The sequence below is a fragment of the Bos taurus genome, chromosome 8 (genome assembly GCF_002263795.3).
Source record: "Bos taurus isolate L1 Dominette 01449 registration number 42190680 breed Hereford chromosome 8, ARS-UCD2.0, whole genome shotgun sequence".
Classification (NCBI taxonomy): domain Eukaryota; kingdom Metazoa; phylum Chordata; class Mammalia; order Artiodactyla; family Bovidae; genus Bos; species Bos taurus.
In genome coordinates, this window is record NC_037335.1 from 98,675,496 (window position 1) to 98,703,326 (window position 27,831).

Genomic DNA, 27,831 nt, shown 5'->3' on the forward strand with positions numbered 1-27,831 from the left:
TGGCAAAATATATGAACAACAAAATAGTCTCATAGGGAAAAAAAAAAATTTTAAGGCCACCAGACAGCTGAAACCTCAATTCAGGGCTCCTCTCAGGAAATCCAGCCCTGCTCTAAAGAATGAGGATGTGCCAGTCTACCTTTAAGGGGCATGTTTCCTGAGGAATCAAGTCCATTCTAAAGCATATTCAGGGCTTAAAACCATCAAGCCCCACATCTAACCCCAGAATGACCTGCATCAGGCACAGAACCTTAAGTCATGGTGTCTGACTTGCACTCCTGAAAACAGCTGGGTATGAATTCTACCTCTCCAGAAAGAGTGGAATGGCCCAAAGGAGCACGGCAAAAAGCTTTAATGTCACCTAACAAGTGGCCAAGGATCAAAGCCATTTGCATTTCCCTGAGCTGGTCTAGAGCCTTAGGAACATACCTGCCAACCTCCCTCCTCTACCTTCCCCAAACTCAAAATGAATCCCAACAGATATTAGGGGATCTTGTTGAGAAATTCCTTTAGCATTCCAAGTCAGCAATCTAGAAAGTTATGCTTTGTTCCTTATCAGATTCTGAGCGAAGACATACTTCCAATCAACTCTAGTTTTTTTCCTAACAATAGGCAGCTCTAAAAACTACTTCTAATAGGCTATCTACTACTCTAGGTTACTGAATTTTGTTTTTATTTTATTTTATTTTTTTTTTTTTTTAAGAGACGGGGTCTCGCTATGTTGCCCAGGCTGGAGTACAGTGGCTATTCACAGGCGCGATCCCACTACTGATCAGCACGGGAGTTTTGACCTGCTCCGTTTCCGACCTGGGCCGGTTCACCCCTCCTTAGGCAACCTGGTGGTCCCCCGCTCCCGGGAGGTCACCATATTGATGCCGAACTTAGTGCGGACACCCGATCGGCATAGCGCACTGCAGCCCAGAACTCCTGAGCTCAAGCGATCCTCCAGCCTCAGCCTCCCGAGTAGCTGGGACTACAGGCGCGCGCCACCGCGCCCGGCTGAATTTTGTTTTTAAATTAGAACTTGACGTTTCCATATACTAAGACTTAAAGAAAATCAGTCCCTGAAAAATCACTGTACAACATCCTAGCTGTCTCTCAGCTAACAGTGAAAAGTCTCAAATAACAGGGAACTCATTACTTTGAACAGCTTTGACACTGATCATTCTTTACATTAAACAGAGTCATGTCTCTCTGAAGCTACTCCTTGCTCTGACACTTGCCCCAAATGGTTAGAGATCTGTTTAAACCACTCTTTCACCGAATCCTTCAAATACGTGAAATAGGTTTCCATATTTGATATCTTTCCATCTCCACCTCTCCCCTGTAGCCCCAGTGCTCTGCTGTTATGGAAAGTAAACATCTTTGGTTCCCTTAATAGTTCCTCTCACATGATTTTGAGCACCTCTTATCATTTTTGACTGCTTATCTATATCTTCCTTAAGTAAGACACTCAGAAACAGCCAGGATAGTCCAAGTGTGTTCTACATTTTAAAATATATCAATATTAATTCTTAAAAGAATTTTTTTTAAATGGACATTCCATATAATTAAAAGATATCTTAAAGTATAACATTTTCATTCAAGATTAATGACTGTTTAAGCCAGAACATTTTCAAATGACTAAAGAATTTTACATGGAACACGTAAAACTTCAAAAAATTTGCTCTGATTCACATGGTCAGCCGGTGCTGACCTTAAGCTAGAGTTTCTTACGGAAAAAAAAAAAAAAGACCCACCTAAATGAAAAAGCAATATAATCCAGACAGGAATTGACATTGCTCTCAAGTAGCGTTCAGTGCTTGCATTCCACTTGAATGAAACAGCCAACACATAGCCAACTACCAAGGTCCAGATCTTAAATAAATGAAATACAGACACAGCTGTAAAATATATACATGTGAAATAAACATGCAATTATACAAAACTTGCAAGCCTCTACATAGCATGAGAGCTGTGGGAACACCATGGGTGACGGCTGGCAGTGCTAACAGAAGAGGGCATAGTTTCTCTTCCTCTTCCTTGATAAATCAGGTTTTGAAATAAACAGATTTGTTTATTGTTATTATTAAAATCCCATGCAGTGATATTAAATATCTTTAACAAAAAATACATAAATACAGTTTCATTTAAGTTCAAAAGCTACAGCATGCATAAAGATATTTAAGATACTCAATTTTTAAGCCATGGATTTCAATTAAGAGCTTCACCTTGTGGAATTCTTCAAAGTTTTCTCTATAGATTAATGTTTACAAAAGAAAAGAAGAAACAAGTGGAAATTCCCTAGACAGTCCAGTGGTTAGACTGCCACACTTCTATCCCTGGAAGGGAACGGCAGTAGGGGAGCCGGGTTTGATCCCTGGTCGGGGAACAAAGATCTGGAAAGCCTCATACAATGGCCAAAAAAGAGAGAGAGAAAGAAAGGAAGCTTTCCAAAAAGAAGCAGGTCAAAAGATTCAATTACAACCTATGAAAATACGCTTGTTACCACAAGAACTTTTTGAAAGCTAAAAAGAAGGCAGGCAGCTGAAGTGTGACCCTGCTGAAATAACCTAGGTAACAGACGGTTAAAACCTAGTCCAGAGTTACACACAGTTGAGAAGTCTAGCTGAAAAAAATATTACCAGAGGAAGAAACAGGAAGACATGAGAACAGAAGAACGGGTGAACCAGAGTCCCCTCCTCAGTTCTTCCCCACCCTAAAACTAAACGACTCAGTACTCACAAACCATCAATGTAGCTGACACAGAAACTCTCAAATAAACTCACATTTCATAGAACACGCACAAAAAACGGAAGGAATACATAAGGTAGAACAGACGCGAGCACCGACACTTTATTAAAATAACTTGAACCTTGAAAAATATATAGGCAAATTAAAACAAAACGAAATGACTTTAAGCTGTAACCCAGAGAGTGAAGAAGAAAGAACTGATATGGTTACTACAAAAGACAGAAAAAAACTACCTCCTACTTTATTTTGATCATCTCTGTCAAAATACTCTTCAGGTCTAAAATATGTTTATAGCTTCAGACTTGAGAATTCTGTTTTGGGACCTTATTAAATAATGATAAATTCTGAAAAAGGGTTAAATGTAAAAAAACCTCATCACAGTCTAATTTAGGACCTTGAAAAATTAATAACCTAAAGTTTCAATAACTGGGACGTGGTTAACTCTGAATGATTCAATCAATAAAATGTTATGCAACCATTAAAGCAGGCTTTTTTAAATAAAGACTACATAACTTAGAATATTCCTAAGATATTATTAAGGAAAAAGCAAAATACAATAAATACATATGACAGGATTATATCTATTTCATGGTGGGGGGAAGGAAATGTACTAGTAAGTTGTATTTAGGTGATAAGACTTTGTTTTTCCTTTTTTGGTAATTTCCCAGTTGTCTTTAATAGGCACTAGTTCTTTTATAATGAAAAGGACATTAAAATATTCTTCTTCAAGCAACTAGTAAGATGAAATATTAAAGAGATCTAAAGTCCCAGATGTATGAGCACATGGGAAGTGAGCCTACAGCTGCCTCAAAAAAGCTCAAGCTTGTAGGACCACAGAGATTTAACCCTGGGAATTTAGAGAATTTTGAGATAGGCTGGTAGAGCTCAGAACAAAATCTGTGTGTAACAACAATACACTTATATAGCACTTACCATGGGCTAGGCCTTGCTCTATATTAACACATTACATATATGAACTCACCTAACCCTTATAACCCCAGGAAATAAGTAAGGCTATCATTCTCATTTTAGACATGAAAGAAATTGAGACTTCAAAGGTGACTTGCCCAAGGTAACACATCTAAAAAGTGAGTCAAGATTAGAACCTGGGGATTTGGGTCCAGAATCTACTTTCTTAACATTAAGGAGAAAAAAGGGTAGTGCCAGAAAAATAAAGAGGAAAAGCTGCTCCAGTATTCACAAGAGAAAATAAAAACAGTTGATTTTGATGACTACAAATTGCTGAAATTTTCTTTAAAAATGATCCTCGGCAAATGGATCGTCTTCAGAGGTACGTGACACAAGCATAATCAGCCCTGTTAATTAAACATGCAGTCAGTAATTTAGATAAAAGACTAGAAGGAGTATTAGTTGAACTTGCAGATTATACAAAGTTGGGAATAGTGAATATAAATGATTCAAAAAGATATTCTGAAACTAGAACAATGGGCTAACCAAGTAAGATTAAATTTAATAGACAGGAATGCAAAGTTTTGCTTTTAGGTTCAAAACTCAGCTATACAAATACAGAATGGGAAGAGAATAGCTCGTCAGAAGTATAACTGGTGTGAATGCTTATTAATAAAAGTACATTAGGGAAAGTGTTTCAGTGACTTGCACTATCAAACCACCTGGGCAATAAAATTGAGTGCAAAAAGAAATGGAAATTACAATACAGGAGATACAGATACAGGTGCAGGGAGTAGGGGGCGGGAAATTGTTCAGCTTAGGAAAGAGAAGGAAATAACAAGATTCAACAGTTATCTTCAAATAGCTGGGGAAATGTCATCTGAGAGAGGCAACAGACCATTTTCTGTAGTTCTGAGAGCAGAAATCACAGGTGGAAATTAGGAAGCAACATATTTCAGCTTAATATGATGAATTTTTCTAATAAACTGATTGAGAGCAGGAGAAGGGGGCAACAGAGATTGAGATGGTCAGATGGCATCATCAACTCCATGGACGTGAGTTTGAGCAAGCTCCGGGAGATGGTGAAGGACAGGGAAGCCTGGCACTGCAGTCCATGGGGTTGCAAAGAGTTGGACACAACTGAGCGACTGAACAACAAATCTAAAAAGGAAATAAGCTACTATCACTAAAAGTTTGAGCAAAAGCTGATGGGGAAGACCAAGTAGGAGAATGTGCTCTCAGTGAGAAGGTGAACCAGAGGATCACAGAGGATATGCTTTCAGATTTTAAGCCTATGATACTTTTCAACCAGTCTCTAACAAGTTTTTGTTTCTTAGCTGTATTCCTAAGGAATTAGTATCACTTGCAGAGCAAGGAAAAAATGAGAGATCGCATACTTCAAATTTTTTAAAGGAAACTCAAAGAGTCGGATATGACTGAAGCGACTTAACACTGACACATGCATGGTCAAATCACAGCCCTAATCAGATCATTGTTTCAGATACTCCATTCTCCTTTAAAACCACTTTATTCTAATTTGAAAACTCTGTTCTCTTCATGATGTGGCAACTTAGAGTCAAGAATATTTCATAATCAAAGTCTTAACATGAGAAAGAACCTAAGCACTGGAAAACTTTCCTCCTTACTGTTGCCAGGGAAGCAAAACACACCTGGAAGTGGAATGGGGCAGGCCTGTACAATCCCAAAGAACCTTCTCCCAGCACTGCCAAACTCTTGAAGTGAAGTGAAGTGAAGTCACTTAGTTGTGTCTGACTCTTTGCGACCCCATGGACTATAGCCTACCAGGCTCCTCCATCCATGGGATTTTCCAGGCAAGGGTACTGGAATGGGTTGCCATTTCCTTCTCCAGGGGATCTTCCTGACCCAGGGATCGAACCTGGGTCTCCCGCATTGTAGGCAGACGCTTTACCGTCTGAGCTACCAGGGAAGCCCAAACTCTTAGGATCTGTAAAACTGAATATCCAGGAACCCTGCACACGTGCCAAGCCACTTCAATCGTGTTCAATTCTGTGCAACCCCACGGACTGTAGCCCACCAGGCTCCTCTGTCCATTCCAGTATTCTCCAGGCAAGAATACTGAAATGGGTTGCCATGTCCTCCTCCAGGGGATTTTCCCAACCCAGGGATCAAACCCGTGTCTCTTATGTCTCCTGCATTGGCAGGCAGGTTCTTTACTACTAGCACCACCTAGGAATTCCCTGAGCAGGTTCTTTAAGCTCTCTAAAATGAGGATGATAATTAGACATCATTCAAGATAAGCCAACACTTCACACAACTAGGGCTGAGTAGCCCAGAGATGGATCCTGGTTTGTTCAAAGTCACAAAGCAAGCTAGTGACAGAGTTCAGTTTAGAAGTTACACTCCTATCTTTCAGCCACTGTTCCTTCCACTTTATGCTTCTTTATAAAGTAAAATGGAAACAATTTAGGCCATGGAGGCCATGAAGAAAACAAATCCATTACTACTGCAAAAACTGTAAATGTCTTCAAATGTTCTAACAATTCTGAACTAAAGGAGAGAGGAACATCCAAAACACTCCCAGCAAAGAAAAATGGTGGAGCAGGAAGGCTAGCTTTTTAGATTTATCTTGACAGCGCTACACCAAGCGAAGATGACCAGGACCCTAAGGACTGAGTTATACCTGGGTCTGGTGCAAAAGATGATTTTTTTTTTCCCCAGTGTTTAGAAATCACTAAGTCAATACAATATTTGAAACTGTTTTTTTACAATTGCCCAGAAGGAAATGGCAACCCACTCCAGTGTTCTTGCCTGGAGAATCCCAGGGACGGGGGAGCCTGGTGGGCTGCCGTCTATGGGGTCGCACAGAGTCGGACACGACTGAAGTGACTTAGCAGTATATTATAAATGATTAGCATTTCACTTGCAGGTAGGATGGAGTACTTGGAGAAGAAAAGAGTTAAGAGACTGAAGGAACCCCAAAGGAAGGGGAACAGAAACTGAACGGGAAGGATAATGTGGTAACAAAGGAAAACACAGGTACTGAAGACACTACAAAGGAAAACGGGATGGGACTTGGAAATAAATGAACAGGTATAAGGATAAGAGAGAAACGACTAAGATTTCTAGATGACAGGAATTCAGGGGTGTCTGGGGGAACATGTGTGGGTAGTCCAACCCTGATAGTCTTCTATTTTTTTCCCTAATAACTAAAATCAATTTGTACTAAAAAAAAAATTTAAACCAAAAAATGTTCCTCCACAACATCCTGGAGGAAAACATTTTAAAATCTTTAGTGAAGGTCTTGATGACAAAGGGCCTTCAACTGCTGATAGGTCTGTTGAGTAAGTACCATTTACTGAACGAACAGATCAATCTCGAAATCTTCCCGCCTATGAAATCCATCCCTCTGACTTCTCGTGACTATCGTGAGAACGAAATAACACACATGAGAGTGCCTACCAGTGAGTGGCAGATGCTCAAAAACTGGATCTTAAACGCATGCACTGTCGGCTCTCCATAATGTAGATTTGCTTACATTCATTTTTCTCTTACCTCGCCCATCCGTACCTCTCCCATCCATATTTCTCAGCAGCAGCAGCTCAAATTTTCAAGCTGTCTAGAAAGCATCAGGACTCCTTTCTTTTTTTTTTTAAATCACATGCAGCACTGGTTGGGCTTACAAAACCAAACCATTGTGAACCATGAGATAGAAAAGTCAGAGAGAGGGCAAGCTGCCCGGTCACATGACCGACTTTCACTTCATGTCAGGCCTTACTCAGCACTTGGGACAGAGAGCTGAGGACTCCCTGTCTCTGCTTCCCAGGTACACTTTTAACTTACCCCCATCCAACCACCTGCTCCAAACGACTGCTTCAAGAAACACAACCGCAAGTTTCTCTCCAACTCAGATCAACCTCCAGGCTCTACTCCCTCAATTTAGCCCCCCACCACTTCCTACTCTTTTTTAACTAACTCATTCTGTGCCTTTTATAATGGGATTTTTATCCCTTCCTCCCATCACTTTAGCTTATCAGCTAAAATAATTAATTGCCTTTACCTTCCTTCCCCTCTTCTGATCTAGCTTGGTCCTTACTTCTGCTAATCCACACCCATACAAATATTATGTAAATAAAATATACGGAAGGAGTTTATCATCAGTAAAAACATATTCATAGCTATATACATTAAGCTGTGGGCACTTTATCACAATTATTCCTCATCTCTTTCCACCACTGTGAGTGACTGGCTCAAATGCCCCAGTTTCCATTAGTCATGCCAAATGTACCCGTGTATTCAATTCTAACTTCACTATGAAAATACAGCGTTCATGTTAGGCCTTTCTTTCCTAGTTTCTTACAGTTTGGTGGATACACTACTCGATCTTGCCTATAGTAATTTACAATATACTGCAGTATCAATAGTCAAAAATGTTAGCAGGATCTATAAGTATGTCTGAATTTGACAAGATTGAATTTCTTGAGGATAGGAATCAAGTTATAGTAATCTTTATATTTCTTAACAGCATATAGTATTCTGCCTTTTATGCAAGGGGCATTCAATCAACTTAACTGAACTTAAAACAACAAGGTAAAGGAGAAGTAACCTCTAACTGCTGCTCCATGAATGTGAACCTTGGATTTGTTCAAAGTCTGAGTGCCTCTGGGACGATCACAGTCTCAGGACCTCAGAAACCTCTCCTGGGAAGCGGCAGGCAGGAAGACAATAAAGAGCAAAGTAACACTAGGGTCACCCTCACCTGACAATCTACCCAGGAAGTGAAAGAGGGTGCTTCCACACCTCTCCTTCCTATCACAACTGAAATAATACAAGTTCCTTGGAGGCCAAGGATTTTGTCTGATCACGACGCAGCTGCATACACAGGCAGCGTCCCCAAATTATGGATGAGGTGCTCTCCAATACCTTGCTGGCCCATAACTGGTGGGAAATAAACATTTAGATGTGTGTCTGTCATCTCCATGAGAATATGCTCACGTGACACATTACTTGAACAGAGCCTGTACCTTAATCCTTTTAAATCCCTCACAAAGTCCAGTACCTAATAACATAATCAACTTTTAACTTTAATTGAGAGGTTGCATTGATAGAGCTAGAGAAGACAGTTCTGGTATTAGTCACCAACTCTACCAATAACTTCAGGCAAGTTATAACCCTGCTTGACCGATAAACGGAATTGTTTTGCAACTCGAAATCAAGGTGCACTTAACAGGGACAAAAGTGAATATATTTATTTTTAGATGATACTGCTTCTTAATGAAATAGTAGTCTTATGCATTAAATACCCACTTATTTTTTTCATCCCCAGTGAAACATCCTAAAGGAAATTAACCCTGAATATTCACTGGAAGGACTGATGCTGAAGCTGAAGCTCCAATACTTTGGCCACCTGATATGAAAAGCCAACTCACTGGAAAAGAACCTGATGCTGGGAAAGACTGAAGGCAGGAAGAGAAGGGGACAACAGAGGATGAGATGGTTTGGCAACATCACTGACTCAATGGACACGAGTTTGAGCAAACTCAAAGAGAGTGAAGGACAGGGAAGCCTGGAGTCCTTCAGTGCATGGCGTCACAGAGTCTGACACAACTTAGCAACTGAACAACAAAGTGAAATGTTTGGATCATTAACTCATCTACAATCTGGCCTGATTTAGGAAACATGTCACCAGATTATCCTTGAAATCCCTTCCAACTCTAAAGCTCCCTCATTAAGAATAACCTCAGGACGATCCAGGAATCACAAATATGCCTTTTCTTCACCCAGTCTGCTTAAGAAATCCACGTGGGAGGAGATGTAATGTCGCAGAGCAATCCGTGCACAAGGCGTAAGAGTTCCCAAGAAGAGAATGTGGCAAGAAACAGGCCCAGGGGGCTCAGCACCTAGGTGCCTGGCACAAAGTATTCTGAAATCACCTGAACTGAGAGGCAGCTCTGAACTATTAAGAAAGATTTGTTCCAGGACTTGAGGAACTTGTGTCAACCAGTACCCTCTTTGTCCCAACAAGACTGGTAAGAAGTCACCTCTCCTGTCTGTAGGATGACAGATTAGGCTAGGATCTCTAAGGTCTCTTCCAGGATAGTCCCACGTAAGCAGAACTGAAGATGCTGAGCACTCCCTCTCCAAGGCCAGGAATAAATTCCTGTCCACTTGCCGATGCGCTGAAAGCCCTCCCTGCAAAACGGAAAAGCGCTTCCCTACAGGGTACACGTCCCCCTAACGGGGAGACTGTTTCGAACCACACCCGTCTTCTCCTTGGAAGGAAGGGCACCAAGTTCCTCGTGTGCACGGGAAGGAAGGCGGAGACGGACACTGCCTGCACACTCAGGTCTGGACGTTTGGCCGCCCTTGCACCGTGCCGAGGGACTGCACCCCAGCGAGCTGGGGGTGTGGTGAAGGTCACTGCGTGCCCGGCGGGACGGCCGAGGGCCCGGGCCGGGGCTCACTCACCCACAGGCTGTTGAAGTAGTCCAGCCCGCAGCAGATGAGCGCGCCCGCGTGCGCCAGCAGCACCTGCACGCCCAGGTAGCTGCCCAGGCTGTAGAGGCCGTAGAGGAGCGGGCCGCCGGCGCCCAGCAGTAGCAGCAGGCGGCGGCGGCGCAGCGCCTGTTCGCCCAGGGCCTCCACGCCGTAGTCCGCGAAGCAGATCGGCAGCAACAGCGCGGCCAGCACGATGGGCGTGTGCGCGCGGTGCAGGCGCTGCAGCCAGTGGCGCCCCAGGCGCGTCAGCGAGCTCTTGAAGGGGTGCAGGAAGGTGCCGCACAGCACGGCCCAGAGCAGCGGGCGCAAGAAGGCCTCCAGGATGAAGTAGACGAGCACGGCGGCGCCGCAGCACAGGCACACGAACAGCACCGCCCCGGTGTTGTAGAAGGCCTGCTTGATGGGCTTGTCGAAGCGCAGCGCCAGCGCCGCTGTCCGCGGTGTCTCCCCGCAGCCGCCGCCGCCGCTGGCTGCCCCGACCGGACGCTGAACCCGCGGCACCCGGCTCGGGGAGCCCCGCGGACTGAGTGCCTCCTCAGGGCCGCCATCGTCGGCCATCGTGCCTTTGCCGCTGCCGCTGCCGCCGCCGCCGCCGCCAAGAGACGGTACTGGGAGGCCTGGAGAGAGGCAGGGCGGGCGACACGCGGCATTGTGGGAGATGTAGTTCCTAACTGACCACTGAAAGCTCACACAACCTTTGAGGAACTCCAACTCCCAGAGAGTATAGCGAGCGTTCCTTCGGCCTCGGGCTCCCTGTGGTTCATTGGTCCCTGCAGAATTCAGGTAACAAGTTTCTGGGGTCTGCGTATTAGCAGGGGCAAAAAACAAACTTTCCTCTCCCCACCAACGTACAGTATAAGAGCAGTGTATGCTAGCTCAATTCAAGTGTTCTATTAGTCACAAACGGGGGGGAGGGGAGGAATGTCAGATAACAGCCTTTACGCAAAACACCCTGAATCATAAAACAAAACAAAACCCTCCCTTCGTTCTCTGGTTAATGTCAACTTTTAGGGAGGCACAGTCCCCAGAGTCACTATCTTCACAGATTGAAAACCCAAGCTGCACATTAGAATCCCTGGGGGAATACTTTAAAAAGACCAATTACCATATTCAGTTTTATTGATTTATTTAGTAAAGTGTTGGCTCTGGTGTGTTTGGCAGGATTTTAAATAGCGATTACTGTGGAAAATTCTGAAAGAGATGGGAATACCAGACCACCTGATCTGACTTTTGAGAAAACTGTATGCAGGTCAGGAAGCAACAGTTAGAACTGGACATGGAACAACAGACTGGTTCCAAATAGGAAAAGGAGTACGTCAAGGCTGTATATTGTCACCCTGCTTATTTAACTTATATGCAGAGTACATCATGAGAAACGCTGGACTGGAAGAAGCACAAGCTGGAATCAAGATTGCCGGGAAAAATATCAATAACCTCAGATATGTAGATGGTACCACCCTTATGGCAGAAAGTGAAGAGGAACTAAAAAGCCTCTTGATGAAGGTGAAAGGGGAGAATGAAAAAGTTGGCTTAAAGCTCAACATTCAGAAAACAAAGATCATGGCATCCGGTCCCATCACTTCATGGCAAATAGATGGGGAAACAGTGGAAACAGTGTCTGACTTTATTTTTCTGGGCTCCAAAATCACTGCAGATGGCGACTGCAGCCATAAAATTAAAAGACGCTTACTCCTTGGAAGGAAAGTTATGACCAACCTAGATAGCATATTCAAAAGCAGAGACATTACTTTGCCAACAAAGGTCCACCTAGTCAAGGCTATGGTTTTTCCAGTGGTCATGTATGGATGTGAGAGTTGGACTGTGAAGAAGGCTGAGCGCCAAAGAATTGATGCTTTTGAACTGTGGTGTTGGAGAAGACTCTTGAGAGTCCCTTGGACTGCAAGGAGATCCAATCAGTCCATTCTGAAGGAGATCAGCCCTGGGATTTCTTTGGAAGGAATGATGCTAAAGCTGAAACTCCAGTACTTTGGCCACTTCATGCGAAGAGTTGACTCATTGGCAAAGACTCTGATGCTGGGAGGGATTGGGGGCAGGAGGAGAAGGGGACGACAGAGGATGAGATGTCTGGATGGCATCACTGACTCAATGGACATGAGTCTGAGTGAACTCTGGGAGTTGGTGATGGACAGGGAGGCCTGGCGTGCTGCGATTCATGGGGTTGCAAAGAGTCGGACATGACTGAGCGATTGAACTGAACTGAACTGAACTGGCTCTAATGTGTCTGGCAGGATTTTAAATATCGATTACCATATGGCAGACTCTGTTATAAACGTCTCATTCCTATTAACTCATCTGATCCTTAGAACAACCCTACAAAGAAGATGGTGTTATTATCCCTACTTCTCAATAAGGAAAACTGAGGCTCAGAGAAGTTAAGTACCTTGCCAAGGTACACAGCTAGTATGTGCAGAGGCAGGATTCAAACTAAGAGTCTGACTCCTAAGTCGATTCTTACCTACTAGGTTAATAAATTGGTCTGACAAGGAAGACTTTAGCACAGGGGTCCTCAACCCCCAGGCTGCGGACTGGTACCCATCAGGGGCCTGTTAGGAAATCAGTGGCTCAGCAGGAGATGAGCATGGGGGAGCAAGAGATGCTTCATCTGCAGCTCCCCACTGCTTGCATTACAGCCTGAACCAGCCTCACCCCCAGTGGAAAAACTGTGTTTCATGAAACCAGTGCCTGGTGCCAAAAAGGCTGGGGACCACTGCAAGTTTAGCATATATTTTTTAAAGCTCTTCAGAAAAGCCTAATGTGCAGCTATTGTTGACAACCATGTAGGTGTCGATGCTGGAGAAATCTAAACTCCTGGAGGAACCCTAGGTCAGAGTCTCAAACTGCCACTGTTCCATTTTGGAGACCTGAGGTCAGGTCAGTTGAGCCCCCAACCCTAATTTCCCCTTTCAAATGGGAGTGATAATAGAAACTCTTGTGTCAAAAGAGAAAAAGGGAGCTCTGAGACAATGCATGGTGCTTCTGTTTTCTTGTTGAAAGGTCCTGGTACCCAAGCTTACTGCTTGTAAAACACCTCCAAAGGCATTTTATTTAGAAGAATAAGAGAGAGGTGAAGAAGGGAAAGAAGAAGAGAGGGAAGGGGAAGGAGAGGAGGATGAGGAGGAAGGGGAGGAAGAGAAATAAGAGGAAGGAAAAGAAAGGAGGGAGGAAAGAAGGGAGGGAAGGAGGAAGGTTTCACTAAGTACTCAGTACGAGAGTACTTCAGAACTCTGCAAGTTACCTCTCTTCTGTTTTCAACAAATTTTCAAGTAGAAGAAAAAGTGATTCCTTTCCATCCTGTTTTGGGTTTCAGGTCACAGTCCCTGTTTTTCAAGTGGTCTTTGGACAGTGACTCTGTAAATAATTTGCTTCAGTTGTCTTAAACCGTCTTTTTTCCTCTTTACTTTGTTCAGGGCTGCTAGGGTAAAGAATCCGCCTGCCAGTGCAGGAGACGCAGGGGTATGGGCCATTCATAGTACAGAGCATAAGCTCAGGGTGCTGAGCAAGTGAATGGATGATTCGCTATCCTTTCAAAAAAGTTGTTTGTGCTTCCTGTGAGAAATGGTACTGAAACATTGGGAATGTGTCTCCTACGTAGTCCTATGATTAAGAGCAGAGAAAAATTAAATTACTGGGATGTAGGGCCTACAAAATCAATTTGAGTACACAAAGTCTACTCAAATCTTTAACTCACAGAGTGTATGCTTTTAGGCACATCCTCCAAAATGTGAGGCTACTTGAAGTGAAGTGAGAGTCACTCAGTGGTGTCCCACTCTTTGCGACCCCATTACTCTTTGGACTGTAGCCTGCCAGGCTCCTCTGCCCATGAAATTCTCCAGGCAAGAATACTGGAGTGGGTTAGCCTATCACTTCTCCAGGGGATCTTCCCAACCCAGGGATCGAACCCAGGTCTCCTGCCTTGCAGGCATATTCTTTACCAGCTACCAGGGAAACCTGAGGCTACTTGGGTTTTCTTTTTTAATGCCATGTAGCAACTCACCTCAAGGAAGAACAGCCTCTGTGGGCTTCCAGGTACAGTGAAGGTGTAGAAGAGTGGATCAAGTTGACCCTGGGACCACACTGCCTTTGGCCTGCTTGTTGCATGAACTGATGAATTTCCTAATCATTTAAGCCAGTTTGGGTTCAGTTTTACATTTCTTGCAACAGAAAGCTTTCTGGCTGATAAAATGATAACACCTCCATCATTGGCTGCCGTGAGGATAAAGTGGGAGAGCGTGTCTAAAGCAGAGGCACAGTGCCTGGGACATGGTGAAAATCTAATAGTGGCTCCCAGGGTGCCTCCTTGTTGTGTCCTAGAGATGCCAAGAGGCATCTCTTAAGCCACAGTCAATCACAGACTCCTAGGGCATCAAGATAAAAGCTGCAGAGGTAAAACAAACACAGGACAGGATTCTCCAGGGCATCATGTCTGTCATAGAGTGTTTACTGAGTTGTAATGAGCACCTCCTTTAAACAAAAGTCTTGTGCTTACAGTGCAGTGTATACATTACACATAAAAGAGGTGTGCACAGTGCAGGAGGAGAAGCCATGTGAAAAGGTAATCAAACAGACGTGCATTTAGATTCCAAATATGAGTTACCACTCTCTTAATAAAACCCATAGCAGACATCGCTAATAAATCACTGAACTCTTTCTCACCGAGCGTAGATACAGCCTCAAAACCCTTCTTAGCAGAGCATACTAGGGAACCACTACCAACTCCACAAAGTAGGCACACAAGAGGAAACACATTTGCCTTTTCTATATTAAACTAGCCATCCAGAGACTTCCCTATTGGCCCAGTGGCTAAGACTCCACCCTCTCAACATAGGGGCTCCTGGGTTCAATCCCTGGTCACGGAACTAGATCCAGAGTGCTGCAGCTAAGACCGAGTGCAGCCAAATAAATAATTAAAAAAAAACCTAACCATCTAGTGTCTGATACTAGATAAAATTGGCAGACTAAAAATGTAAATAAATGGTTTAGAAGAAAAGAGTTTGGAAAGTATGAACATGAGAAATTACTAAAGGTTGCTTTTTTTTTTTTTTTTAAATCTCAGTGCCTGAAGAAAGAATGATGCAACCGAGTCTGATACCATCGGGCCCTGCCTGACCACTTCTGCTTATCTCTTCTATTCCTGCGCTGAGCCATGTGCCCTCACTTAAAGCACAAGTCCTGCCAGTTCACTGAGTGGAGTCTAGCCTTTCCTGTGTCTGGGCTCCTGTTCATCCAGTCTTGGTTCCTGTCCTTCTGGTTTGTACCATCCAGCTGTAGCTGACCTTCCAAGCCATCTCAACAAAGAAAAGTTTACCAGTTCACTAAAAAGGTCAGTGAAGAAATTACCAAATTGGTTCAACCAACCCAGTTGAGACCCATCTATCCAGCAACAGATCAGATGAGTAAAAGAAACCTGAAAGTTCTTTGGGGGAAAACATACACACACACAATCCCCCTTTACAACAAATCTGCAACCAAAATTGCTCCCCCTTTCTCTTCCAGGGTAGGAGGAAGTTTGGTAGAGGGGATTGACATCTACAGGATGAATTTTGTGATTAACAGTTATTACTAAGAGCCAGAACTGCCTGTCTAAAAAATGGCTGGCCCTAAGTGTCCTTTGCTGGTAGCTCCTCATCTTCACAGAAGTGATTTTTTTCTGGAATGTTTTACCTGGAATGACTGAAGTATGAGAGCTAGGGACCAGGTCTTGGAATTCCTAGTGTACCTTGGCTCTGTTCCCAACAATATACTCCAGCTAACACTGAGGCTACCCATAGTATAAACAGCCAGCCTTCTGCTGCAAATCAGGGCAAGACTGATCCACCAGGAGATGGTGGATGCATGTCAAATTGACCAGACTAGTCCCTCTTTTATTTACAAGTAAACTATCTTTATTTGAGAATCAAGTCCTGCTGGGTTTGAATCCTAAGCAATACATGTTTGTACACCCTTGGCGCCACACTGATGTCACTGCAGCCTCCAGCTGGTCCCTCTATCTGCCCTCTTGCTCCACTCCAATCAGTTCTCTACCCAGTAGCCAGTGTGATCATTCTAAAATACAGTCTGATCCCTTCAAATCCTTCTTACCCTATGGGAAAGTTCCAAGTTCTTTCAGTTCAGTTCAGTTCAGTTCAGTTGCTCAGTCGTGTCCGACTCTTTGCAACCCCATGAATTGCAGCACGCCAGGCCTCCCTGTCCATCACCAGCTCCCGGAGTTCATTCAGACTCACGTCCATCGAGTCAGTGATGCCATCCAGCCATCTATCTCATCCTCTGTCGTCCCCTTCTCCTCCTGCCCCCAATTCCTCCCAGCATCAGAGTCTTTGCCAATGAGTCAACTCTTCGCATGAGGTGGCCAAAGTACTGGAGTTTCAGCTTTAGCATCATTCTTTCCAAAGAAATCCCAGGGCTGATGTCTTTCAGAATGGATTGGTTGGATCTCCTTGCAGTCCATGGGACTCTCAAGAGTCTTCTCCAACACCACAGTTCAAAAGCATCAATTCTTTGGCGCTCAGCCTTCTTCACAGTCCAACTCTCACATCCATACATGACCACAGGAAAAACTACAGCCTTGACTAGACGGACCTTTGTTGGCAAAGTAATGTCTCCTGCTTTTCAATATGCTGTCTAGGTTGGGCATAACTTTCCTTCCAAGGAGTAAGCGTCTTTTAATTTCATGGCTGCAGTCACCATCTGCAGTGATTTTGGAGCCCCCAAAAATAAAGTCTGACACTGTTTCCACTGTTTCCCCATCTATTTCCCATGAAGTGATGGGACCAGATGCCATGATCTTCGTTTTCTGAATGTTGAGCTTTAAGCCAACTTTTTCACTCTCCACTTTCACTTTCATCAAGAGGCTTTTTAGTTCCTCTTCACTTTCTGCCATAAGGGTGGTGTCATCTGCATATCTGAGGTTATTGATATTTCTCCCGGCAATCTTGATTCCAGCTTGTGTTTTTTCCAGTGCAGCATTTCTCATAATGTACTCTGCATATAAGTTAAATAAACAGGGTGACAATATACAGCCTTGACGTACTCCTTTTCCTATTTGGAACCAGTCTGTTGTTCCATGTCCAGTTCTAACTGTTGCTTCCTGACCTGCATACAGATTTCTCAAGAGGCAGGTCAAGTGGTCTGGTATTCCCCTCTCTTACAGAATTTTCCACAGTTTATTGTGATCCACACAGTCAAAGGCTTTGGCATAGTCAATAAAGCAGAAATAGATGTTTTTCTGGAACTCTCTTGCTTTTTCGATGATCCAGCAGATGTTGGCAATTTGATCTCTGGTTCTTCTGCCTTTTCTAAAACCAGCTTGAACATCAGGAAGTTCACGGTTCACGTATTACTGAAGCCTGGCTTGGAGAATTTTGAGCATTACTTTACTAGCATGTGAGATGAGTGCAAGCTCTTTACTATGTCGTAAAGAGCCACACTCACCCTGCCTCACCTCTCCCCACTCCCTGCTTCATCCTTTATCCTCCAGCACTTGGGTGGCCCCTAACAATATCCAGGAGTTAATCCTTAAAACCTGTGAAGTATGTTACTTTACTTACACTTTGCAGATATGATGAGGTTAAGGACTTTGAGATAGGGAAATTATCCTGGATAATATGGATGGGGTCTAAATGTAATCACAGGTATCTCTATTCGAGGGAGGGAAGGAGATTAGACTACAGAAGAGGAGAAGCAACCTGACCTCTCCGACCACAGAGGCAGACATTGGAGTCATGAGGCCATGGGCCAAAGAATACCCACAGCTACCAGAAGCTGTAAGAGCCAAGGAAGAGTTCTCTCCCCTGGAGTTCCCGGGAGAAACCAGCCCTGCCAATCTCTACATTTTAGCTGCATGCAATTCTCTTCAGACCTCTGGCCTCCAGAACTTCAAGAGAATACATTTCTGTTGTTGGAAGCCACTAAATTTATGGTAACTTGTCACAGCAGCAATCGGAAACTCATACAAACCCTGTCCAATGACAGTGGTTCCCAACTCATCCTGCTGGCCTTTCTCCTGGGTTGCTCTCCCCTTTCTTGAAGATGCCTCTCCACATCCTTTGCCTGCTTTACGCCTATTCCTTCTTTAAGGTTCAACCTCAGGGACTTCCCTGGTGGTCCAGTGGCTAAGACTCCGCGTTCCGAATGCAGGGGGCCCAGGTTCGATCCCTGGTCAGGGAATTAGATTCCGCATGCTGCAACCAAGAATTTGTGTGATGCAACTCAAAGATCCTACATGAGCAACTAAGGCCCTGTGCAGCCAAAGACATAAATAAATACTGAAAAAGAGAGATTCAGCCCCAGCACTGCACCTGCTTTCCTGGCTACCCCAGGCTGGGTGAGGATCCCTACTCCACCCGAGCGTTTCCTTACACTGCAGTCGCCAAATGATATCATTTCGATGTTTATGTATTTGACTCTCCGAATAGGCTGTGAGCCTCCTAGAGGCAGAAATCAAGAGCAGGTCTTCCTCTTGTCCTCCAAGTGTAGTTTCTCACATACAGACTGGCACATAAGAGTCCTCAATAAACATTCATTGAATGAATGAATCCACAGGTGGTTAAAGCTGCTTGACCTCCTGGAAGCAAGTGACTTTCACGTCCACTCCACTTCAGCAGTCTCTTTTTACAGCCCATCCTCTGGCCCTCGCACCTGGGACTGAGCCCTAAGAAACTTACAAGTCAAACATCATCAGCCAAGGTCAGGTATGATAGCTGAGCTACCCACTGAGAATACTGCAAAATAAATACCACAGGATACCAAAATAAATACCACGAGGATACCAAAAAATAACCAAATACTTGTTTGGGGAGGTGGTAAGAGTTACAGCCTATAATGCAGAATGTGGTAATAATTCTTTCTTAACATGACATTCCTTGCACTTTTCAACCTAGTCCCAGTTTCTCAATTTGCTCAGCTATTGCATTCTGCAATTTCCACACCACCCTGACGATTCATAAGACTTTACCACTAAACTAACTGTTGTTAACATACAACATGATTTAGTTACCACCAAGGTCTATAACGAAATTCTTAGAGCTAGTATGCCCTGTCAGTCAACTAATACAATTTAAATGGGATTACAGGCCTCCATTTACTATCTGATAAAGGCATTAGGCTGAAGCTTTAAATACAGATTTCTTTTGCAAATTGTTTTTCTTGCAAATATTTTTACCTGACTACTGCAACATGATTTTTCCTTTGTCAGGATGACAGGCTCTCATCTTCTCCAAGGTTTATAACTTCACAAAGACTTTACTGATGAAAGGATGTAAAACAAACAAACATAAAATCAAAAATGCATCAGAGTAAAGCAGTAAAGAATTACAAACTTTAATTACATCAACTGAAGAATTTCAAACCATGTTGAGAATTTATATTTTAAAGTTTAAACCTAGTTAATATATTCTAACTCTAACATAATCCTCTAAATACAGGAGTATTCGTGATATCATATGGACAGAATAATCACTTAGAAAGCATCTAGGAATATTGCTACCATTACTTTACATAAACAGAAATCCATGTCTTTATTAGTAAGGTACCACACATCATAGAGTAAAAATTCACATAGGACAGGCTTATAAATATACATAAATCTCAAAATCAATCACAAGTGAACATTAGGTACACAATTATTATAAAACAAATATAACCCATCAATGTCTATTTAAAGGCATAGTTCTTACAAAATAGTATTTGATAGACAAGTCTCAAAAAAGTATTATTAATACTTCTGGAGCCAGATTGTTCCAGCATATCAGCGCATCTGGGGGAATAAGGCATGTGGAGAAGTTGCATTTGCTCTTCCAGGTGGTCAGGACATTCTATCTGATGAAAAGATAACGGCTTCAGTGATCTGGGTGAATGCCACAACCACCGCAGCACCCCATAATCCTACAGAATTGATCACTCTCCAGAAGAATGGAATGGAACAGCTATTTGCCTAATGGCCAATATCCAGGGGAAACAGAAAACATTAATGGAATATCAGCAGAGTTGAAGTGAAAAATCCCAAAGAGCTTGATGATTCACTTAAATCTTTAACCATATTTAAAATCACATTAATAGCCACTATTTTCATGAAAAAGAATGTATACTTATCTATTAAATATAAAAACAACCAAGTATAACTTGAAACTAAATAATTGATTAAATGAATAAGGAATCTAATTAAATATAAAACATGGATAGGTTGCATCAACATGCCATTTACTCAATTCACACTAGTCTTGGTTTCTTAACTAACTGTATAGAAAAGTCAAACTCAACAATGATACTTTATACATTCTTAACAAGTCATAGAATGTTGAATGGAGGAGGCAAAGTTTAATAAAGGACCCAGGAATCCTTTCTACAAACTAAACTACCATAAACTCAAGGGTAGTTTTGCCTATAATACACACAATGTTTTACCTCTTGAGTTTTAAAGTATTTAAGAGACCAGATCAGAAACAGAAACAATCCTGACAAGGACTTTCAAATGGTATATATACAGGCATTTATGTATAAACACAGTGCCCATCACATATGCACAGATGTATATACAAACACACCGAGAATAATCACACTGTTTGCTAAACATAACCAATTCTGTGTAGAGAACAGAGCAATTCTATACAGCAAGTATTCCCATCTCAGCATTTGGACTATTGTGGTGGTTCTCAAACATATTTCCATTATGATACAGGAGGTTATGCCACAGTCACATGTGTAAAACACTCCCATCCCATGAATGTAATAGATTTAGGTAATACTTAAAAACTGTCTAGAGGAAAATACATTAGTCTGAAACATTGTACAGCTGACCCTTGAACAACACCAGTTCGACCAGGTCCGCTTAAATATGGATCTTTTTCAACAGTAAATATTGCAGTGCTACACTCAGTGAGGCTGGTTGCATCCTTGGATGTGGGGCTACAGATAGGAGGAGCCTCAGACATGGGAACTACCTGTTTTGGAGGGATTACTCTAAATTATAGGTGGATTTTCCACTAAAGGACACTATCAGTATCCCTAAGCCTTTGTGATCTTTAAGGGTCAACTGTAATCCCACCATGAAGAGCAATGGCACAGTAAAAGTCATTCACAATTGCCTCAACCTAGATAAAATAAAACTGCTGTTCACCCAGCTCTGACTTTACTGCTCTCTCTTTCACATCTGCTGCTGCTACTGCTGCTAAGTCGCTTCAGGCGTGTCCGACTCTGTGCGACCCCATAGACGGCAGCCCACCAGGCTCCCCGGTCCCTGGGATTCTCCAGGCAAGAACACTGGAGTGGGTTGCCATTTCATTCTCCAGTGCATGAAAGTGAAAAGTTAAAGTGAAGTCGCTCAATCGTGTCCGACTCCTAGCGACCCCATGGACTGCAGCCCACCGGCTCCTCTGTCCATGGGATCTTCCAGGCAAGCCTACTGGAGTGGGGTGCCATTGCCTTCTCCGCTCTTTCACATCAACTCTGGAGAATGCACGTTCTAATGGGAATCCATTATCAAGATAACAATCCATCAATTGTAATTTATTTTACAAATTACTCACTAACATTGATATTTTTACAGTTAACCAGTAACAACTTACATTACTGGCAGTGTCCTATGCAATTGACCATGATACCTGGGTCATTTAGCTGAGAGCAAGAGTGGGAAAACTACAGTCCACAGGCCAACCTGCTGCCTATTTTTGTATGGCCTGCAAGCTAAAATGGTTCTTACATTAAAAATTTTTTTTAATCTAAAGAAAAATATGGGTGACATGTAAATGTTATATAAAATTTGAATTTGTGTCAGTGGCGTTTTACTGGAACACTGCCACGCTCATGGGTTTATGTATTGTCTGTGACAGAGCTGAACAGCTGAGAGACTTTAAAGCCTAAAATATTTATCATCTGGACCTTTACAGAAACACTTTGCTGACCCTCAGGCCAGAACTAAGAATGACAACTTCAGTGGTAATAGCTCTTAAGCACAAAATCCTGAATATAGACTGTAAACTTAATTACAGAGACATTAGTAAAAAAAACTCTGTGGGATGTAATCTATCCCTGAGTTGTCCAAATTGTCCAATTTCCTTAAGGACAGAAGCCAACAAAATATAATTAAATATGGCTCCTGCATTTTGTCTGAAATCATGTTGGCAAATTCATCTCTGAGACTACAATGAAGCAAGAAAAGGGCACTAGGCTCTAAGCTGGAAGACCTGGGTTTTAGGTAAATCACTATTAAATGCATTCTAACTTTTCCAATCTGTGTATTATTTTTAAATAACATAAAAAGCACTAAGACGACAAAATAAAGAATCAAAATGTTTTAAGAAAAGAAAAAGAAAGTAAAATGTACCCCTTTCCCTAAATCTAACTATAAAAAGTCCTCCTATTCATTGTAAATTGCTTAAGGGGGAAAAAAAGCACTTGGCTAATTTGAGTGTGGATAGTGGGTTCCATTTAATGAAAGTTTTAATGAATATGCATGTGCCTTTTTAAAGTAAGTGTATTGGATAAACTGGTGTCTCAAGTCCTTGCCAACACTGGTACATGCTCAGTCGCTTCAGTCGTGTACGACTCTTTGCTACCTTATGGACTGTAGCCCTCCAGGCTCCTCTGTCCATGGGGATTCTCCAGGCAAGAATATTGGAGTGGGTTGCCATGCCCTCCCCCAGGGCATCTTCCTTAACCCAGGGACTGAACCTGGCTTTCTCACGTCTTCAGCACTGGTTGGCAGGTTCTTTACCACTAGCGCCACCTTGGCAGCCAACACTGGTAATTCATGCCAAAGGCCTAGCCTCAGTTTTTTCATCTGTAAAATTGGACTAATAACAGAATCTACTTCCTCTGGTTGTTGTGAGGATTAAATGAGTTAATCCATGTAAAGTGCTTAGAACAGCACTAAGTAAATTTAGCAAACATTATCATTCTACCTGGGCATTTACAAAAATACACTGGTTGGGCATCTCCCCTGTAACAAGTACAATGTTAGAAAAAGGACTACAGAGATAAAATAGAAGTTGATTCTCCTATCCTAGGTAAGAATTAATGAAATTTGAGTCTACAGAATTTTCACTTTAGTATGTCCATAAACTGATGATTCTCTGAGATGATGGTGAAATTCAGTTTTGCATTCCTGGTCTATAAATTCTCATTTCTGAACCATGATTATTGTTAAAAATGTCAAACTCTGTTTTACAGGGCAAAACAGCATTGTTATGAAAGATCTTTCTATTTATGTTTCAAAAGGCAAAAGCTCAGTCTTTGCTAAGAGAATGACCACAGGTAGAACATAAAAATGTTGGCCAGTCTGGCAATGTATGTGAAATACAGACTTTGTGAACCAAACTTGCCACAGAAGTAGTTTCATTTATTCATTCATTCAACAAATGTTTGCTGAGTACCTACTATGTAGGAGTATCTGTTAAAATGATGAGTAACAAGCTATAGTCCCTCCATTAGGGAGTTAGCAGGGAGGATAAGCCAGCAATTACAGGAAAGTGTGATAAGTTAAATGATGGTGAAGCTGAGTGTGCTATGAGAGCGTCTGGCAGGGGCCTGAACCTACTTAATCCAGGGGATCGGAGGAAGAAACAGTTACGCTGTGACCTGAAAGATGCATAGGAGTTCAGCACGCCTAGGCAGTGGAGACTGTCTGGACACAGGGAATGTCAAGAGAGGTAAGAAACTGGGTCTGAAGAACTGAGAGCAATTGAGTCTTGCTGGGACACGGCAAGGTGAGGAGTGGTGACGAAAGAGGACAGTGGAGGTAATCAAAGTGGCTCTCATTTTACACTAATGGAAATGAGATATCGTTGAAAGTTCAAAGCACAAACGTGCAAAACTGGTAATCCAAGGAAAAACAGTTCATGAAACAATTAGCCCGACTTGAAAGTAAGCAGAAGGGAAAATCCCTTAATTTATTCTTTCCCTGCCTGCTACAGAGACTAGCTTGAGTCTCGATTCAGTTTTAACCTATTTATAGAGGAAATATTATACATGAGAGGGTGAAATATAAAAATATTTGCTTTCTTATTTACAATGTGGGTGTTGCATACTCAGCCTCACTGCTGCACAACCACTACACAACCACCTTAGAAGGTGACATACAGGCCCTCCTCAGCCATGGCTGGTGGGCTTCGTAATGAGACCACTGCAGTCGGGCAGAGCCTGGGACTTGAGTCAGATGACTTGAGTTTGAAGCCATTGCTCAATGACACTTGACCTCTCTCCATCTGCAATGAGGATCATTTCTCCTGCATCCCTTGGATGCACGTGGTAAATTGTGCAAAGTCACAGAATTGGGATGCTTTCCTCATTTTTGTTCAGTTCCAGAAGAATGTGAAAGCCTTTTCCACAGGGGAAGTGGCCTTTCATCTCCGACATGGATTCCAAGGATGGCATTAGAAATCACAGTCTCCAGTGTTGTTTAATCACAAAACCCACAAAGTTGGAGTCAGCTTTAAAGCAATGGGGTGGGGTATGGCAGGGAGCCAGAAGACTCCAGAACTCTACAATGGGAATGCCTCAGCAGCATACACCCATAGACTCTTTCCCTCTAAATGGGCTATTAACTCAGACAGCTGGAGTAAAGCAACGTTTGGGTTCCTTTGAAAAAAAGGAAGTGCATTAAGTCAAGACATTAGTATAAATTATGCTGACGGCTAACCCAATTTACAAGTCTAAACATGTGAATGGATACTCTAAGTAAATTCACTTGATGGGGCATTTTCTAATTTTAAAAATGTCATCTTTAAAAGGTTTCTACTCCAAATTTCCACAGTCTCCAAAAATGTTAATTTATTATTAAAATGCCTTGAATATTTAAGATGATTTGTCTATTATAATATATTTAATTGTACTCAATATATGTTGATTCTGACAACAGAATTAGCTGTAACCACAAATGAATACCTTAATTTATTAAATACAGTGGTAGTAGAGTCCAAATTCTAACTTCTAAGAATGCCCCAATTTCTTATCATTAATATAAATTTACATCTTCAGGAATACTCACAGTTTTGTTTTTAACCTTTCCAAGCAGCAATAAAAAATGTGTTCTCTTAGCTACTTACTAATTGAGAAGACATTTCAAATAAGTCTGAACCATTTTCATATCACTGTTATCTCCATCATTCTCCTCATGAGCTGTGTAAATATCTAAAGACCTTCATGCTCTGTGGAAATTTGAAAGTTCTTCTGCCTTCTAGGTTCTGACTGTGAACTTGGGCCATCCAGAGAAGTTCTCTTTAGTATTACTCCAAATAACTCTTGAACTGTAGTTGGCAGAGTGAAGGTTGTTTAGAGACATAGTTTCTAAGCCTGGCTTTCTCTGCTTTACTATGTGTTATCTGACTGAGCAGCCAAGGCTACACGGCACAAGAGTCATAAAAAGAGTGTCTTCTTAGGTCTCAAATTCCAATCAGTATAATAATGATGGCAATAATCATTTTCTTCAGGCCAACTCAGACATGTTGTAAAGCTCAAGTAAGAAAACATATTTGAAAATGAGTGTTTAGAAAAGTTTTAAGTCTTTCTAAAAGTATGGGTCATTATTAAACAACACTTCAATTAGAAAAGCAGCTTGCTCTTTTTTCCAAAAAGCTGAATCCTATGTGTCTTGTTTTTATTTTTTACATAATAGAAGCTAAAACAATACTGAATATTTTTTAAAAATATACTAAAGGCTTTCTAATGCATTGACTCTGTTCGTTCTGCCACTGTGGTTAAGGGGTTCCCATCAGTAAGTAGAAGGTCAGGGCAACAATTAGAAGCAGACAGAACGGAGAGGAGAAGGTCTGATAGGCAGCCGATGGCATAAAAATGTCCTCGTACTTGTAAATACTGACAACGCGCTCTGAAGTCGGCGGTGAGTCTATATCATGTCGGGTGATAGAGCCTTTGAGAAGAAAGAAAGAAAAAGGAAGCAGCAAGAGAAAAAAGGTACAGATTTAAAATGATACATGCAAACCACAGAAAAATGAGACAAATCTTCAAAGAGCTGCTATTGTTTTCAAATATGTTTTTAATATTAATATATGGACCACTAACAACTCCTGACCGACTCCCTTGCAGATGAAGTCTATGGGATGTAAAGTGGTAGCCTGGCCAGGCCAGATCAGAGAGGATGTGCTGTGTGTCTACAAGTCTGCATGTCTGTCTGGCGGAGTGGAATGGAGGTATGAAAGGAGGAGAATTAAGATACCAAACAAGTCTTTGGATGGAAAGCATTTTTTGAGCTGGTTAGAAGAGGAAAAGGGGAAAGGCTGTATGTAAAGGCTGCTTCATAAGCTAAAATTGATAGGAAGGGCCTGACCTTTTGATTAACCAATATGAAACTCAGGTGAGGGAGACATGCCTATGAGTTCAGAGCAAAGATCTCCTTGGAAAACAGGCCTCAAAGGGAGGGTTTTGAAGTTACCATCTGCCAGGGAAGCTGTGCCATACCTGACATGCCCAGCCCCTACCCCAGTGTCCATGCTGGCTCTTGTTAACACAAACCAAACTCCTCAGGTTGGCAAGAGTTTTTGTCTCAACAGGTCGCACTCACCTCTCTTCCCTAACCTCTCTCACTGGTCACCTTCGTGAATTCCCAGGCTTAACCATGTACCTCCAGTTCATGCCTTTCTTGAGACACATCTAATCCCATATCCTCCCTTCAAGGCTCAGCTCACAGTTTATCCTCTTTGAGAGACCTTAAGAGGATGGATAGGGTTTGATCACCAGAGAGGCGTTAGAATAGTGTTCACAAGATAGGAAAAGCACAAGCCTCTCTGTAAGGTAGGAATGTGTCCGTGCTGTTTGGAGATACTGAGAACAATGTCAGAATGCTGAGAGTGCTTATCAGGCAAAGTCTCCAGCATTGGGGAGGGCTTGGAATACTGGGCCATGATGCCATATGTGTAAGAAGATGACCTTCTGAGGTACAGCACTTGCCAGTGGTGTCAAATACTTGCTTTCATTTAACCCTTAGAATAATGCTATGAATTCAATATCATTATTATCCTCATTGTAGATAAAAAGAAATTAGAACTCAGAATTTAGATAAAGGCTAGATACAGCTACCAAGGGGCAGAATCAACACTCAAACTCAGCTTTTTAGATTCCAAACCCCATCATTTAAAATGAGTTCATTTCTCCAGCCTAAGACATAGTTTATTTCCCAGGGTACTAAGAGTAATCAAAAATATAATTGCAGATTCATTGTCAGTAACCTGGGAAATAAGCAAATGGAAAAGGGGTCATAAATCTGGAGGCATCCAGATGTTTTCCCAACTAGAAACAAAGAAAGGCATGAAATTTCCAATCAATCAATGGCAACAATTTGAAGGAAAGAAAAAGATCCTATTAGGCAATGGATGGAAAAAAAAAAAAGTGAAAGTGTCAGTCACTCAGTCGTATCCAACTCTTTGTGACCCCATGAACTATAGTCCACCAGGCTCCTCTGTCCATGGAATTTTCTAGGCAAGAATAGTGGGGTGGGTAGCCATTTCCTTCTCCAGGGGATCTTCCTGACCCAGGGATCGAATGCGAGTCTCTCGAGTCTCCTGCATTGGCAGGTGGATTCTTTACCACTAGTGCCACCTGGGAATCCCCTGAGCAGATTCCTTAAGCTCTCTAAAATGAAGATGATAATTCCTACAATTCTGGAGGACATGGTGAGAAGTAAAAGACCATTGTGAGAATTAGAGTCCATACACCATATACAGCAGACATATGATCTGTTTCATC

General features: G+C 42.3%; 2 protein-coding genes, 1 long non-coding RNA gene and 1 other non-coding gene across 5 annotated transcripts in view; 2 read left to right on the forward strand and 2 right to left on the reverse strand.

Moving 5' to 3' along the window:
* The window catches only part of TMEM245 (transmembrane protein 245), an 83,926-nt gene extending 73,249 nt beyond the window's left edge, over nucleotides 1-10,677 (reverse strand). For both annotated transcript variants that reach the window (XM_024996310.2, XM_002689911.6), the window contains exons 1-2: nucleotides 10,090-10,677; nucleotides 1,740-1,857 (exon numbers count right to left, since the gene is read on the reverse strand). In XM_024996310.2, coding sequence (XP_024852078.1) covers nucleotides 1,740-1,857; nucleotides 10,090-10,677 — 706 coding nt within the window. The remainder of the gene's footprint in view (nucleotides 1-1,739; nucleotides 1,858-10,089) is intronic.
* A 140-nt stretch (nucleotides 10,678-10,817) lies between these two features.
* On the forward strand, nucleotides 10,818-18,671 carry LOC132346033 (uncharacterized). The gene is made up of 3 exons (XR_009495749.1): nucleotides 10,818-10,902; nucleotides 15,194-15,460; nucleotides 17,784-18,671. It is a non-coding gene; the product is annotated as an uncharacterized lncRNA (long non-coding RNA).
* On the forward strand, nucleotides 18,231-18,303 carry TRNAR-CCG (transfer RNA arginine (anticodon CCG)). Its single transcript has one exon. It is a non-coding gene; the product is annotated as a tRNA-Arg (tRNA).
* Nucleotides 18,672-19,431: 760 nt separating the features above from the next.
* FRRS1L (ferric chelate reductase 1 like) overlaps nucleotides 19,432-27,831 on the reverse strand; it is a 28,042-nt gene continuing 19,642 nt past the window's right edge. The window contains 1 exon segment of the mRNA XM_059889559.1: nucleotides 19,432-25,999. Within this exon segment, the coding sequence (XP_059745542.1) occupies nucleotides 25,827-25,999 (173 nt within the window). The 3' untranslated portion in view covers nucleotides 19,432-25,826.